The sequence below is a fragment of the Chelon labrosus genome (assembly GCF_963514085.1).
Source record: "Chelon labrosus genome assembly, chromosome: 24".
In the NCBI taxonomy this organism is placed as follows: Eukaryota; Metazoa; Chordata; class Actinopteri; order Mugiliformes; family Mugilidae; genus Chelon; species Chelon labrosus.
The window spans coordinates 178,868-194,800 of record NC_140357.1 but is presented as its reverse complement, the minus strand read 5'-3'; the positions used below and the strand labels follow the sequence as shown (position 1 = coordinate 194,800).

At 44.1% G+C, this 15,933-nt stretch overlaps 1 protein-coding gene across 1 annotated transcript in view; it reads right to left on the bottom strand.

Moving 5' to 3' along the window:
- Positions 1–15,933, bottom strand: part of chrm4a (cholinergic receptor, muscarinic 4a) — a 50,964-nt gene that overhangs the window by 12,535 nt on the left and 22,496 nt on the right. The window contains exons 2-3 of the mRNA XM_084574625.1: positions 11,210–11,808; positions 6,590–6,735 (exon numbers count right to left, since the gene is read on the bottom strand). Of these exons, the coding sequence (XP_084430751.1) occupies positions 6,590–6,735; positions 11,210–11,808 (745 nt within the window). The remainder of the gene's footprint in view (positions 1–6,589; positions 6,736–11,209; positions 11,809–15,933) is intronic.

Genomic DNA, 15,933 nt, shown 5'->3' with positions numbered 1-15,933 from the left:
AGTCTCAATGGTTACCATTAGTGACACACTACGCAGTCATGGATTAAAATCCTGCAGCACACGCAAGGTCTCCCTGCTCAAGCCAGCACATGTCCAGGCCTGTCTGGAGTTGGCCAGTTACCATCTGGATGATCCAGAGGAAGCAGGGGAGAAGGTCATGTGGTCAGACGAGACCAGAAGTGCACTTTTTGGTATAAACGCCACTCGCCGTGTTTGGAGGAAAATGAAGGATGAGTACGATCCCAAGAACACCATCCTAACTGTGAAGCATGGGGTGGAAACATAATGCTTGGGGGTTCTTTTCTGCAAAGGGGACAGGACGACTGCACCGTATCGAGGAGAGGATGGATGGCGCCATGTATTGCGAGATTTTTGGCAACAACCTCCTTCCCTCAGTAAGAGCATTGAAGATGGGTCGTGGCTGGGTCTTCCAGCATGACAATGACCCAAAACACACAGCCAGGGCAACTAAGGAGTGGCTCTGTAAGAAGCATTTCAAGGTCCTGCAGTGGCCTAACCAGTCTCTAGACTTGAACCCAATAGAAAATCTTTTTAGGAAGCTGAAACTCTGTGTTGCCCAGCTATAGCCTCGGAACCTGAAAGATCTGAAGGAGATCTGTATGAAGGAGTGGGCCTGCTGCAGTGTGTGCAAACCTGGTCAAGAACTATAGGAAACGTCTGATCTCTGTAATTGGTTTCTGTACTAAATATTAAGTTCTGTTTTTGTAGTGTATCAAATACTTATTTCATGAAATATAATGCAAATTAATTATTTAAAAATCATACAATGTGATTTTCTGGAATTTTGTTTTCGATTCTGTCTCTCACAGTTGAAGTGTACCTATGGTGAAAATGACAGACCTCTCCATTCTTTATAAGGGGGGAAACTAGCAAAATGGGCAGTGTATCAAATACTTATTTTCCCCACTATATATATATATATATATATATATATATATACACACACACACACACACACACACACGGTGAATAAAAGGGGCATCCAGGAAGTACACCAAGCTCTCCATACCTGAAGCACTCGAAACTGCCAAACAGAGACTAACAGCACTGTTTTCCACTGAACCAGCCAAGGTGTATTCTCAGTGGCAGGGGGGAAATAACAACCGGTCACACCCACCAAGAGCTGAGGAGGAAGAATACTGGAAGGGTACATGGGAAAAATAGGAATCACACAACCCAGATGCCCAATGGCTAGGGGACCTAAGAGCAGACCACAGCAACCTCCCAGAACAAGAACCAGTAACCATCTGAATGGCAGACATCCAAGAAAGAGTGTCAAAAATGAAGAGCTGGACAGCACCAGGCCCCGATACGATCCATGCCTACTGGCTGAAGAAGCTAACGGCACTCCATGAACGCCTAGCAGCACAGATGAACCAGGTGCTAAGGGATGGGTCCCACCCAGAGTGGCTAACCCAGGGCAGGACGGTCCTAATACAGAGCGCTGTACGCCAAAACCACCCATCGCAAGGACAGTTTCTTCCCCCGGGCTGTCGCTCTGATGAACTCTGAGCAGTCACAGAGTGTGAGTCCATCCACATGAACAATAATCAATAACTCTGCACTGTTGTATATACTCACTGTACAATAACCCTGGTTTGGTGTATATATTATTCTATATTTTTATGTGTACAGATTGAGATTTATTTTATTTTATTTTTATTTTTATTTTATTTTTATTTCACTTATTTAAGTTGTTTCTGTACTAGAGAAAAAAGTTGCCGGATTCAATTTCTTGTATGTGTACATACTTGGCCATTAAAGCTGATTCTGATTCTGATGACTCCCAGAGGGGCCTATCCCATCCAACTACCGGCCAATAACCTGTCTCTCCACAACAGGAGCCAAGCACCAGCTGCTGGTCGATAGAGCAGTCGTCCAAGACCAGTGTTGCCAACTCTTCAGTAAAGAAAGTAGCTATTGGCTGTCCTAAAAGTCACTAGAAGTCGCTAAATGACGCCATTGGCTAATTTGAATAATTTGCCATTTGGATGTAATTGTGATGGACGCTGTAGGAGAGAGGAATAACGTGAATAACAAAGAGTAAAAAAAAAAATAAATATGTTTAGAACTACAAATGAACATTCTTCTGTTGATTCTTGGTTGTCTTTTTGTTTTTTTATTTTGCCATTGAAATAGGCCATCACCTCTCAAAATAATTTCATGACTAATGCTTTGCCTAGCCACACAAAATGAATTTTGTCCTGTATTATTAACACTACTCCTTTATCCGGGCTTGGTATTGGCAAAATGACTCAAAAGAGACATTCTGGCAGAGTTACTTATTTTTTTTTATTTTTTTAAATTTGGTTTAGTTTCTAACCTTATGCTCCACTTAGGAGCCTACAACAAGTCACAGTAACACATGAGCATTATTTGCCATAACTAGAAAATTTTTTAACATTTTTTGTATAAACGGTTTTAACTTGACAAAATTAACAATCTAAATGGATTATTATTTTATTATTTATTTTAGTGTGACAGTGAAGAAACATTTACATCCCGCTCTGTAAACGAGGGCGCGATCATCGGCAGCTTTGCGCATGCGCCATTGATTTGCAGTCTGGTCGCGGAGTGGCGTGGTTCTCTCTCTCTGCTCTGACTGCTGCTGCACGGGGCTACTGTGAGACTGACCACCTGTGAGTGCTTTGGGACGGGGGATGGGCTCACGGCAGCACCCGCTGCTTGTTGAGGACAGTAACTGAAAACCGATATGTGCTTTCACGTCAGTCTCCAAGACACCAGAAAAGTCTCCAATAAAACCAGAAAAAGTCACTAGATTTGTCGCTAGTCGCTTTTGACAAAAAAAGTCGCCAAGAGGATTTGAAAGTCGCTGGATTTAGTGAGAAAGTCGCCAAGTTGGCAACACTGCCCGAGACTGTAAGAGCAGACAGACCAACCTGTGCACTGCCTGGATCAACTACAAGAAAGCTTACAACTCAATGCCGCACACATGGATACTGGAATGTGTGGAACTGTATAAGATCAACAGGAACCTAAGGGCCTTCATTCAGAACTCGATGGGAATGTGGAAGACAACTGTAGAGGCGGACTCAAAGCCAAATTCCCAAGTCAACATCAAATGCGGCATCTACCAAGGAGATGCACTATCACCACTGCTGTTCTGCATAGGCCTGAACTCCCTCAGTCAGATCATCACAAAGAGTGGTTACGGGTACCAATTCCGAAGTGGAGCAACAATTAGCCACCTGCTCTACAGGGTTGACATCAAGCTGTACACCAGGAATGAGCGAGAAATCGACTCACTGATCCACACCACCAGGATCTACAGCAACCACAAAGGGATGTCATTCGGATTGGACAAGTGTGGCCGGAGGGTCTCAAAGAGAGGCAAGATGATCAGAACTGAAGTGGTTGACCTACCAGAGGTCAACATAAGTGATATCCACATCAGCTACAAGTACCTTGGTATCCCACAGGCTAATGGAAACCATGAGGAAGCTGCAAGGAAGTCAACCACAACCAAATACCTCCAGAGAGTGAGGCAGGTCCTGAAAAGTCAGCTAAATGACAGGAACAAGATCCAAGCCATCAACATGTACACAATACCAGTCATCAGATACCCTGCTGGGATCATAAGCTCATAATGATGTCTTCCACAGGGTGGGCATCTTTCCCAGATGTAGGCTGAAGTTGTAGAGCTGATGCAGGGGCTCCCCAAGCTCAGCAGCACAGGACTTCAACATCCTAGGGCACACTTTGTCTGGTCCAGCCTTCCTGGGCTGTAGTCTCCTCAGCTTGCCGCTGGGTGGGCTGCAGAAGGGAAAAGAGGTGGGATAGGGGAGGGAGGCAGTAGGAAGGGAAAACATGTGGAAGAACGCATGTTGTTGAACCGGTTGAAGAAAGTATTGAACTCCATGACTCTCTCTCTGTTTCCTCTTTCTCTGTTTCCTCTCTGCTGCACCGCCCTTGGACTGCTTGCAGCCAGTGATGGTTTTCATCCCTTTCCACACCTCTCTCTTCCTGTTCTGCTGCAACCTGCTCTCCAGCTTCCTCCTGTACACCTCCTTGGCCTCCATCAGACACAGCCTGAGCTTCCTCCTGATCTCCCATCCTGAAGTCCCTCTTCTTCTTGTTGAGAACAGCTTTAACCTTGCTGGTTATCAAGGGTTTATTGTTTGCGTAGCAGCATACTGTTCTCACCAGAACCACTGTGTCCATGCAGACGTTCAAGTAGTCCGTTAGACAGGTTGTAATACCGTTGATGTCATCGTATCCATCCCATAGCACCGCCCAATTGGTGCAATCAAAACAGCAGTAGACCACTTCCTGAAGGACCTGGTTGTAGCCGTACTAGTGTCTTGTACAGCGGTTGCAGGATGATGAGGTTGTTGTCTGATCTGCCCAGTGGGGGCAGGGATGAGGCTGTGTATGCATCCTTGTGGGTGTGGGTGGGGGGTTGAAAACTCACGGCGATCACACGTGTAAAATGTTGCGGTATATAATAGAGCCTAAGGCTAACTGCTAGTATCTCAGTGTTTCTGTTGCAGATTGTCTCTTTAACAGTAACATGGCCTGGGTGACACCACCTGTTGTTAACATACAGAGTCAGACCAACGTCCTTGCTCTTCCATCTCTGTTGGGCCTCACCATACTGTATCCACGTTAGCATCCTGCATGGAGCTAGTTATCTGTGTCTCCGTGAAGATAAACAGACTGCTCTCCCGGTACACCTGCTCGTTCTTGACCAGAGCTGCCAATTCGTCCACTTTGTTCAGCAAACTTTTAACATTTCCCATTAGCACTGAAGGGATGGTAGGCTTGTATTGCCACCGTTTGTTGTTTGTTAGCCAGTTATTACCTTGGCTCCGGCTCTGCACCCTCAGTACTTCCGCCTCACCTCTGGAGGGATGGGATAACGTCTGCCCATGTTACCTTTGCACCTCAATGCCAGCAGATTTTCTCTCGAATAAACAAAGTTACTGGTCGAGGAAAAAGTCACCATATGCATGGGATATATATAGTAGAAGCGAGACTGTGTGTAACAGCAGGAGACCGTAAAAAGCAGTGTAGAAGATAGAAGAGTCACCACACATGGGAGTACAGCTTGTATACCCAAGTGCATGCGCAGATAAAAACAGAATACAATGATTTGTACATCCTTTTCAACCGATTTTCTACTGAATACATTACAAACACAAAACATTTAATGTTCAAACTGATAAACGTATTTGCAAATATTGACTAATTTTGAATTTGATGCCTGCAACAAGTTACAGAGAAGCTGGGAAAGGGGCATGCTTTTGGGCCATGCTCCTTTTAACAACACTCAACGAGCGTTTGGGAACTGAGGACACTATTTGTTTTGTTGGTGAAATTCTTTCCCATTCTTGCTTCATGTACGACATTAGTTGCTCAACAGTCCGGAGTCTCCACTGTTGTATTTTGCACTTCATAATCCGACATATATATCAACGGAAGTCAGGCCTATACCGCAGGCAAGCAAGTCTTGTACTCACACTCTCTTACTATGAAGCCTCCAAAACCTGTATGTACCTTTCAGCATTAATGATGCTCAATGTTTCTTCCAAAGTGTTCCTGAGCTCACATGGTAACATCCTTTATAGAATGGTGTAGGTTTTTAATGCAATACAGAGATCGAAGGTCACGGGCATTCACTGTTGGTTTTCAGCCTTGCAGAGATTTTTCGAGGTTCTCTGAATCTCTGTAGATGATGAAAATACTAAATTCCTTGCAATTGTACATTGAGAACATAGGTGTGACGAGCCCGTTTTTAGGAATGCTTTTAAGCACACCTAAACTTTGTCTCAGCACCCCTAAAAATAAGTTGAAAAGAAAAAAAAAATCTTGGTGGTTTTATTTTAAAAGGGTTTATCTATGATAAGAAGCCAAAACAAATAGCACAATCGAAGAAAGCTTGTGGTTTAAACATAATATTTTCACAGGGAAATTCATTTCGCTTTCTCATTAAGGAAAATGTCATCCATCAGTTATATGAAATCTTAAAATAAAAACTTATTTAAAAAAAAAATGTTTTCAGCATTCTGATTACCTTATAAAGATTAGGGAATTAAAAAAAAGTGATTGCATAATATTTGTTTTTCCTGGTAGTCAGGAGGTTAGGCGGGGTTGCTTTTTTGACCTTTAGTGACCTTAAGTTTGTTTTGCACTTATTGTTCCTACCTCATCTTCTCATTTAAATGCAATTTCTTTTCTTTATTTTTTAAATCAAATGATAGCGTTGTGACACAGTAGTTTGACATTAAAGGACGGTGTGTTCTCTCATTTATTGTTGTCTTTCCAGTCTGATAACTAAGGCAGACGTTTTACTTGCTTAATTGATAAAGAAATAACAAAAGAATATTCCACATCTTGAGCCCCTGACATGAGGGACTGACTGTAAAAATGATTTTTATTGACACCTTTCCTCCAATTTGGATGTGAACACCCTCAAAGTAAAGCTGGGAGTCTACATTAAGCTTTAAACCCATAATAATTTATAATTGTAATTCAGATGTTTTGATAAAAGGTTAAAATAAGCGTGTATGCAGTGTAAAAATATTTTAGACTCTTTTGAAGCTCTTACTTTATTCCCTTCTTCTCGGGTTTGTGTTTGGAGACCCTGCTCCTGGAGGCAAGGGAGATGTGGATGTACAGGACTGTCATGATGATGACTGGGAGATAAAATGCTGCAATAGCCGTCCCAAAGGTTACAGCAGGGTTAGAAAGGAACTGCAGAAAGAAAGAAAAAGAAGAGATTAACATAGACAACAACATCTGTATAGGAACACCAGATCAACAGCATGTTCATGTGACCAGCAGGGCGGCCAGGTCAGCCCTGTGTACGTTAGGTTGTGTGTTATTAATGTAGTACCCAAAAGAGCACAGAATTTGTGCACAGAAAAATTGTGACAGAGCTGTAACAGAAATTAAAAATTAACATTTGGAGCAGTCCTTCCGTGTTTTTTTTGGTGTGTCTTGTGATTTATTTTTATTTTTTGCTTTTGAAAGTTTTACTAATTTACCACTTTCGTTCTAAGCTAAAATTACAGTGTTAACCATCCTCTGCAGTATAAGTAAAATTGTTATGAAGACTGCAAAATGTTAACTTCCCACAGCATTCAGTGGGCAGCGGAGAAAGACATTCACATCTAGCAACCCTTCTGACCTTCTAAGGACATGTGGCAACTCAAATTTCGGTCATCGGATTTATTCCCTGATTTTATCGCATCTGTTGATATTTTGGACATACACTACCAGTCATTGCAGATTCTCACTGAAGGCGTCAAAATGGTGAACACGTATGGAATTATGCAGTAAACAAAAAAGTGTGAAATAACTTCTTCAAAATAGCCACCCTTTGCTTTGATTACTGCTTTGCACACTCTTGGCATTCTCTCGATGAACTTCATGAGGTAGTCACCTGAAATGGTTTTCCAACAGTCTTGAAGGAGTTCCCAGAGATGTTGAGCACTTGTTGGCACTTTTACCTTCACTCTGCCTGGTCTTCACGGCCTCCTGTAGTTATGCACTGAATGAATATATCTGAATGACCAATTTTCCAACCTGCCAGTGATTCCTCTTACATTCTCAAACTGTCATGTAACAGCTGTATGTTGTATTTGTATTATCAGATTCTACATGTACGCTTTAGTCAGATGTATATATCTAGGACAAATGTAAGTTTATCTTGTTTCTCCTGCTGTTCTCTTCTCTCTTTCTTCTGTCTGTACCCGGCTGGCCTTAGGCAGATGGGTTCCTCCATATGAGCTGGGTTCTGCTCAAGGTTTCTTCCTGTTAAAAGGGAGTTTTTCCTTGCCACCGTCGCCTTCAGGCTTGCTCTGGGGGTTTCAGGCCGGGTTTTGTAAAGCCTCTTGAGACGATTTGTATTGTTATTGAAGCTATATAAATAAAATTGAATTGCATTGAACTCTGCAGTCCATGTCTTCCCAAACCATCTCAATTGGGTTTAGGTCAGATGACTGCGGAGGCCAGGTCATCTGGTACAGCACTCCATCACTCTCCTTCTTGGTCAAATAGCCCTTACACAGCCTGGAGGTGTGTTTGGGGTCATTGTCCTGTTCAAAAATAAATGATAGCCCAACTAAATGCAAACCAGATGGAATGCCAATGTCACTGCAGTGTGTTGTGGTAGCCATGTTGGTTCAGTGTGCCTTCAATTTTGAATAAATAGTGTCACCAGCAAAGCATCCCCACACCATCACACCTCCTCCTCTCTGCTTCACGGTTGGAACCATGCATGTAGAGACCATGCATTCACCTGGAATGTCCATTCCTTGTGTTTCTCGGCCCAAACAAATCTTTTCTGCTTTCTGCTTTTTCTTATTAGGTGTTTTCTAGCAGCTGTTTGACCATAAAACCTGATTATATCCTCTGAACAGTTGATGTAGGTATGTGTCTGCTACTAGAACTCTGTGTAGCATTGATCTGGGCTCCAATCTGAGTTGCTGTTAACTTGCGATTTCATGAGGCTGGTGACTAGGATGAACTTATCCTCAGCAGCAGACTCTTGGTCGTCCCTTCCTGGGGCGATCCTCATCTGAGTTAGTTCTGTCGTAGCGCTTGATGGTTTTTGCAAATGCACTTGAGGACACATTCTGTTTTTGTGAATATTCCAGACTGACTGGAACCTGTACCTCAGTTCTTAAAGTAATGATGGACTGTTTTTTCTCTTTACTTAGCTGTGTACCATCCTGATTTCTGCACAACACAACTGATGGTCCCAACCCCATGAAGAAGGCAAGGAATTCCATACATGAACCCTGACAAGGCACACTTGTGAAGTGAAAACCATTTCAGGTGACTACATCATTAAGCTCATTGAGAGTAGTCCAAGGGTTCGCAGTGCTGTCAATAAAGCAAAGGGTTACTACTTTGAGGACTCTAAAATATGAATCGTCTTTGGAGTTATTTCACACTTTTTTGTTTACTTCTTAATTCCATATGTGTTCATTCATAGTTTTGACGTCTTCAGTGAGAATCTATAATGTAAAAGGTCATGAAAATAAAGAAAAGCCATTAAATGAGAGGGTGGTCAAAGGTGTGCTCACCTTTGCCAACACAATATGCAGGCCACGGCGCAGGAGAGGAGAGCGTGCTGGCGCACTGATGCGCCTCGTCAGCGCAGACACGCACCCCGCTGCCGGACATTTTCCTCTCTAGAGTGCGCTCACTGTGCAACAAACTAGAAGAACTACAGCTACGGATGGGGAGAACCAAGGCCTTTCTACATCTTCAGTCCTCTGCTTCACTGAGACCTGGCTGAGTGGATTAGCTGGAATCCTGGGTGAGCCTTGTAAGTTTGCAGCTGTAAGTTTGTAAGTCTGTAAGTTTGCAGTTCCCGAAAGTTTGCAGCTGTAGCTGGAATTGGATTCCAACTCTTCAGAGCGGATCGCCACACACAGCTCTCTGGCAAGACGAACGGTGGAGGTCTATGTTTTTACATTAACTATAGCTGGTGTACGGACGTGACAGTGATCCAGCAGTACTGTTCCCCGGACTTGAAATCTTTTTTCATAGACTGTAAACTCTTTTACTGCCCCCGTGAGCTTTCTTCATTCATTCTGGTCGGTGTTTACATTCCGCCGGCAGCCAACGTCTATGACACACAGCGTGCGCCGGCCAACCAGATTCTACATGTGGAGAAAACAAACCTGGACTCCTTAGTTATTGTTCTCTGTGACTTTAACAAAGGAAATCTCTCCCACGATCTCCCCAAATATAAACAGTTTATTAGCTATCCCATCAGGAGAGAGCACTGCTACACCACAGTCAAAGATTCACACTGTCCCCTGTGCTCCACTGTAAGAATCCACCTGATTCCAGCATACAGGCAGAAACTTAAACCCTGTAAAGGAGTGTGAGGACATCTAAGGTGTGGACCAGTGAAGTTGTGGAGAGCTTAAGGGCATGTTTGGATTGCAGTGACTGGGACACCTTCAAGGCGGCAACTAACATTTTAGATGAGTACACAGAAGCAGTGACGTCATACATCAGCTTTTGTGAAGACTGCTGTATCCCAACACGCACCAGGGTGAGTTACAATAATGACAAACCCTGGTTCACAGCCAAACTCGGGCACCTCATGTTGGAGAAGGAGAAGGCATTCAGGAGTGGTGACAGAGAGAAATTTAGAGTCAAAGTACAAGTTTCGCAAAGCAATGAGGGAAGCCAAACATCAGTACTCAGAAAAGCTGGAGAACCAGATTACAGCTAACGACTCGAGCTCTGTCAGGAGGGGCTTCAAACCCCCCCACTCTGTGAACGACTCACGCCTGGTCGACAACCTGAACGAATACTTCTCCCGCTTTGAAAGACAATGGTACAGTGCGATGACCATTGATGACACCGTCTACCTGTCCCTCCACCTCATCCTCCAGCACCTGGCCTCCCCAAGAACATATGCCAGGATCCTGTTTGTGGATTTCAGCTCGGCCTTCAACATGGTCGTTCCGTCACTGCTTCAGGACAAATTCTCCCAGCTGACCGTGCCTGACTTCCACAGATTTCCTGTCTGACAGGAAGCAGCATGTGAGGCTGAGAAAACACCTCTCAGATTCCCGTACCATCAGCACGGGTTCCACTCAAGGCCTGTGTCCTTTCACCTCTGCTCTTCTCCCTGTACACAAACAGCTGCACCTCCAGTCACGAGTCCATCAAGCCTCTGAAGTTTGCGGATGACACCACCCTCATCAAACTCATCTCAGACTGAGATGAGACTGCCTATAGACTGGAGATTGACCGCCTGGTGACTTGGTATAACCGTAACAACCTGGAGCTGAACGCATCCAAGACAGTGGAGAACATTTTTCTCCCATCCGCAGTGCGTCTGCTGAACAATGCCAGGGCCCCCCGTGAACACATCAAACCCACCACCATCCCAGTGTAAATGCTCCGGTTGTTGTATATACAGTGTATATATTTTTTGTGTATTTGAGAGCCGAGTTCCATATTTACTATTTTATTTTATTTGTTTATGCATACTGTGTGCAACAACACCAAAGCAAATTCCTTGTATTTACAAACATACTTGGCAGTAAAGTCTTTTCTGATTCTGACATGAGCCAGCTACATCAGGTAGCTTTTAAGGTCTCATTCTCCTGGAAACTTATTTATGAAGCATATATTTCTCAATAACTTTGTAGACAGTGGATTTTCATGTATTTTTAATACTGATATAATGTACCTGAATATAACACTCTCCCGGTGGCACAGTTCGCTGACCAACGATGAACTGCCAGAACAAGATGGCAGGAGCCCACAAGATGAATGACAGGATCCATGCTGCTGCAATCATTAATCCTGCCATCTTAGTTGTCCTTCTGATCGGATATGTGAGGGGTTTTGTCACGCAGAAGTAGCGATCAAAGCTGATGATTAATAAATTCATCACAGAGGCATTGGAGACAACATAATCTAAAGCTAGCCACAAGTCACAGACCACTGGCCCAAGTGGCCAGTAACCAACAATGATGTAGACTGTGTACAAATTCATGCTGAAAACACCAATAATCAGGTCAGCACATGCTAAAGAAAATAAAAAATAGTTATTCACAGTCTGCAGGTGCCTGTTTACTTTGATGGACAGCATGACTAAAATATTTCCTGTGACAGTCACAAAGCTCAGAGATCCTGTAACCAAGGCGATGAAAAACATCTCCAGGGCTTTATACGGACTTCCTGAATCAGCTTCATTATCAGAGAGAGGGCAGGATGTGGAATCGTTGGTGGACACATTGCATGAGGTGTTGGAGAACAAGTCAGCAGATTGGTTGACCAATGACCCTGTAGGAAGAAAGAGACAAAATATGAGGTGTACAGTGTAAAAGTTGATGTTCTGCAACACAACTGGTAACAAAAAGGAAATTTGTTCTAAAACAATTTCTGATTGGAGGCAAGTGCGTCATATCAACAACCGGCAGCTGTATTAGAAACAAATCAACAAATACGAAGGTTCTGGTTTACAGTCATAATGACACATCTGCCCATTTATTCATATAAGAACATTACATATTCACACACCATCTCGGGGTTCAGAGTCTTGCTGAAGGACACGTCAGCATGTGGTACACCGGTGATCAAATAGCTAACTAGGGCAGGTTAGCTATTTGATAAGCCGCAGCCACCTTGTTAATCTTGCAAGTTGATATAGTGACAAAGTTATGTTCTACACTGCAAAAACAAAGTCAAAGTGAGACTGTCAAGGGTGTAGATGTACCAGCTGGAAGTTAAGTTGTACAAAAATTTCAAACTCACTCCTAACAGAGGCTCAAAAACCTTTAGTCTATTTTGGAAACATGGAAATTTAGTTTAGTTGGCTGTCTACAGCTAAAAACAATTAGACAAGGCCTCCAAGCAATTTTAGGAAATCAATCTAACATAATCTGAGGCTCCACTAAAGACTTTTTTAACACAGCATATCCACCCAGAAGAGAATAAACACATGGTGTTGCAGGAGTTTGGCAATATGGAATAAAATGGAAGGATTTGTTTTAGTGGGGTATGGGTTCAAAGCTTTGTAATCATGGGAACTTCATAGAATTATTTCATTGTGTGGTTTTAAAATGAACGTTTATAGTTTAAACTATTATTCTGAAACTAATACTGTAACCTCCTGCAACCGTAATCTAATATGATCCCGAGGACCAGAGGAGAGATCAGAGGTCAACCATTGTTCACTCGTCCTCCCCCTCCACTTACCACTCTGAATGGCTCTGATAATCTGTCAAAGTTATAAGGCCGCATGGTAGGGAAATCGGCATCAAAGCATGTGGAAAGGAAGCAGAATCTGAAGAGTACATTATTTTACTCTGCAGATTATAGTAATATTCCCTGTAAAAGAACAATACGAATTTACTGGTTGATGTGAGTTCAAGGGGAATTACCGTTTTTTACAACCTGGACCTTATTTCTGGCATAAAATGCGATCGTTTACTCATCCATATAACTTTGGTGTTTTTTTTTGTTTGTTTTTTGTTTTTTGCGGCGCCGGTTGAAGCCGGCAGCTGCTTGCAACAGCTCTTTTTAGTTTTGTTTTTTATTGGGAGTCTCGCCGTGGCCAAATATTTTTTAACAACATCCAGACTGGCTGTCGTAACTATGCAGGAAGCGGCCGGTGAACTATGCAAGAGGCGGTCAGCGTGCGCAGTGCGCATTGTTTACAGGAGGGAACAGCTGATCACTCTGCGTGGCGCTGTGGTGTTCCCTGGGGACAGACATGAGATCCCCACGGAGATACTTCGTAAGACCCGCCGTGGATGCAGAGCAGGAAAACAACATCGAGAAAAGAAGAGACGCTTCACTTCTCAGCGCTGTGCTCCCCTCCGTTACCATGCGCAATGTGAGATTGCCATATAATACGTTCGAACTGGCCGCACTCTGCAGGCTCTGTGGTGGCGTCGGCCATCCTGTGTGGAGTGGTCTGCTGGAGCAGTGGCATAGCAGAGAGGGAAAGGAAGAAGCTGGATAAGATCGTCAGGAAGTCCAGCTCTGTCCCAGAGTTAACCTAATGAGCTTGGACTCGGTGGGGGAGGTGGGTGACGGGAGAGTTCTGGCTGAACTGTCTTCCATGCTAGACAATGAGTCCCGCACCCTGCACGGTGGCCTGGTGGAGCTGAGCAGCAGCTTCAGTGACAGACTGCTTCACCCTCGATGTGTGAGGGAAAGGAAAGATACAGAAGGTATTTCCTTCCTGCTGCTGTTAGGCTCCACAACGAGCACTCCTAATATGTGCAATATTATTACACCTTATCCAATTGCAATAGTATTACACCATAAGGTGTAAAAACTCCAAACAACAGCTTATGCAATATTTTACAGTTCAACCTGTGCAATCTTACAATTCAATCTGTGCAATATTTTTATTTCATTATTTATCTTTTATAGCTACTCTTTTTGCTCTTGTTATTTTTTATTCTGCATTTTCTGTAAGCTGTTGTGAACTGCAATTTCCCCATTGCCTAATAAAGGTTTTTCTTATTCTTATTCTTATTCTTATGGTGTAATAACACCAGTCTGTGCAATATGTCTATCATCTATTCTTTCTCTGTCATTTCTGCATGCTGTTGCAAACTGCAATTTCCCCATTGTGGGACAAATAAAGGTTTTCTTATTCTTATTTGGAGTCGTTCAGACGATATATAGATCCGCGTATATCCATATATTATCTGCTGCAAAACTCGTTCATTTCACCAACATTTTGTTATGATACCCAAGTGCTATTCCCCATTGAGTCCGGAGTTACCTGTTATCTATTCATGGACATGCAGTGTTTTGTTGTTCTTTGGCCACCTGTTCCTCTCTCTGCCTCTGCATCCTCCTTTCAACGAGCTTCTCATACATGCACTCTGGCTCAAAATGGTAAGGATGTCCATCATAAACAAAGTCGTCGTCCACAACCTCAGAATTGGATAAATATTCAGCCATGTTGCAAAAAATGTGCACGATGCTTAGAGATGACACTATCCAGGTCAGAGGTTAATAGGTCAATCTATAGACCCTGCATGATTATAACAGGTAACTCTGGACTCAACGGGAAATAGCACTAGCATATCATAACAAAATATTGGTGAAATAAACGAGTTTCGTGACAGAAAATGTATTATTTAGAGGCTGCGTTTCGGCGCCCCAGTTACTCCCGCTATATGGATAAACGCAGATCTTAATATTGTCCGAACGACTCTGAATGACACCAAAGTTATATGGGTGAGTAAACGATTGTATTTTATGCCAGAAATGAGGTCCAGGTTGTAAAAAACAGTAATTTTCAGGAGCTCATGTTTCCAGTTCGGGCTGGTGGCCAGGTGCTCGTCCACGGGCCCCAGCCCTGGTTCCAGGGTGGGGCCCTGGTAACACTCCAGGCCAGGTATACAGACTCCTGTTGACTCTCTGCATTGAGGGTCTTCTTTGTCTGGGCCTTCATTGTCTGGCCATTCACCTAGGACCAATCTCCCTTGGAAGACCCTACCCGGGGCAAAAAGCCCCGGACAGCATAGCCCCTAGGATCCTTAGGGCACTCAAAGTCCCCCACCATGGTAAGGTGACAGTTCAAGTCACGGCGGTAACCCCCGAAACTGCTGGTGGACACCGGAGGTGACAGGAGCCATCAGGTTGAAGAAGGATTGGAAGAAAATCATGGTTGATCTGTGGGTCTCCGGAAGCAGCTGACTGGTACCAGATGGCTAGGCGGTCTGCAGCCAGGGCAGTCACTGAGGTAAAAAATCAGGCGTGGGAGGAGTTTGGTGAGGTTATGGAAGAAGACTATTGATTGGCTCCGATGAGGTTCTGGCAGACCGTCAGGTGCCTCAGGAGAGGTGGGCGGCAACTCAGAGGTGGGGAGCTGGTGACGTCAACTGGGGATATCATCGGGCAATGGAAGTAATATTTTGAGGAGCTCCTCAAACCCACCAACATGTATACCATCCATGGAGGAAACAGAGTTCAAGGGCCTGGGGTTGGGCCATCCAATCTCTGGGGCAGAAGTCGCTGAGGTAGTGAAACAACTCTGCGGGAGCAGAGCTCCAGGAGCTGATTAGATCCACCCTGGGTCTGGATGTTGTAGGTCTGTCCTGGTTGACAGTCCTCTGCAACATCGGGGGCAGTGCCTCTGGAGTGGTGGACCGGGGTGGTGGTCCCCCATCTATAAGAAAGGGGACCAGAGGGTGTGTTCCAATTATAGGGGGATCACACTCCTCAGTCTCCCCAGCCACCGTCTATGCCAGGGTGCTGGAAAAGAGGGTCTGGTTGAACCTCAGATCGAGGAGGAACAATGCGGTTTTTGTCCCCAATGTGGAACCATGGACCAGCTCTTCACCCTTGCTAGGGGGGAGGTGGGAATTCGGCCAGCCAGCCCACATGTGTTTTGTGGATTTGGAGAAGGCTTACAACCGTGTTGCCAGAGGGATCCTGTGG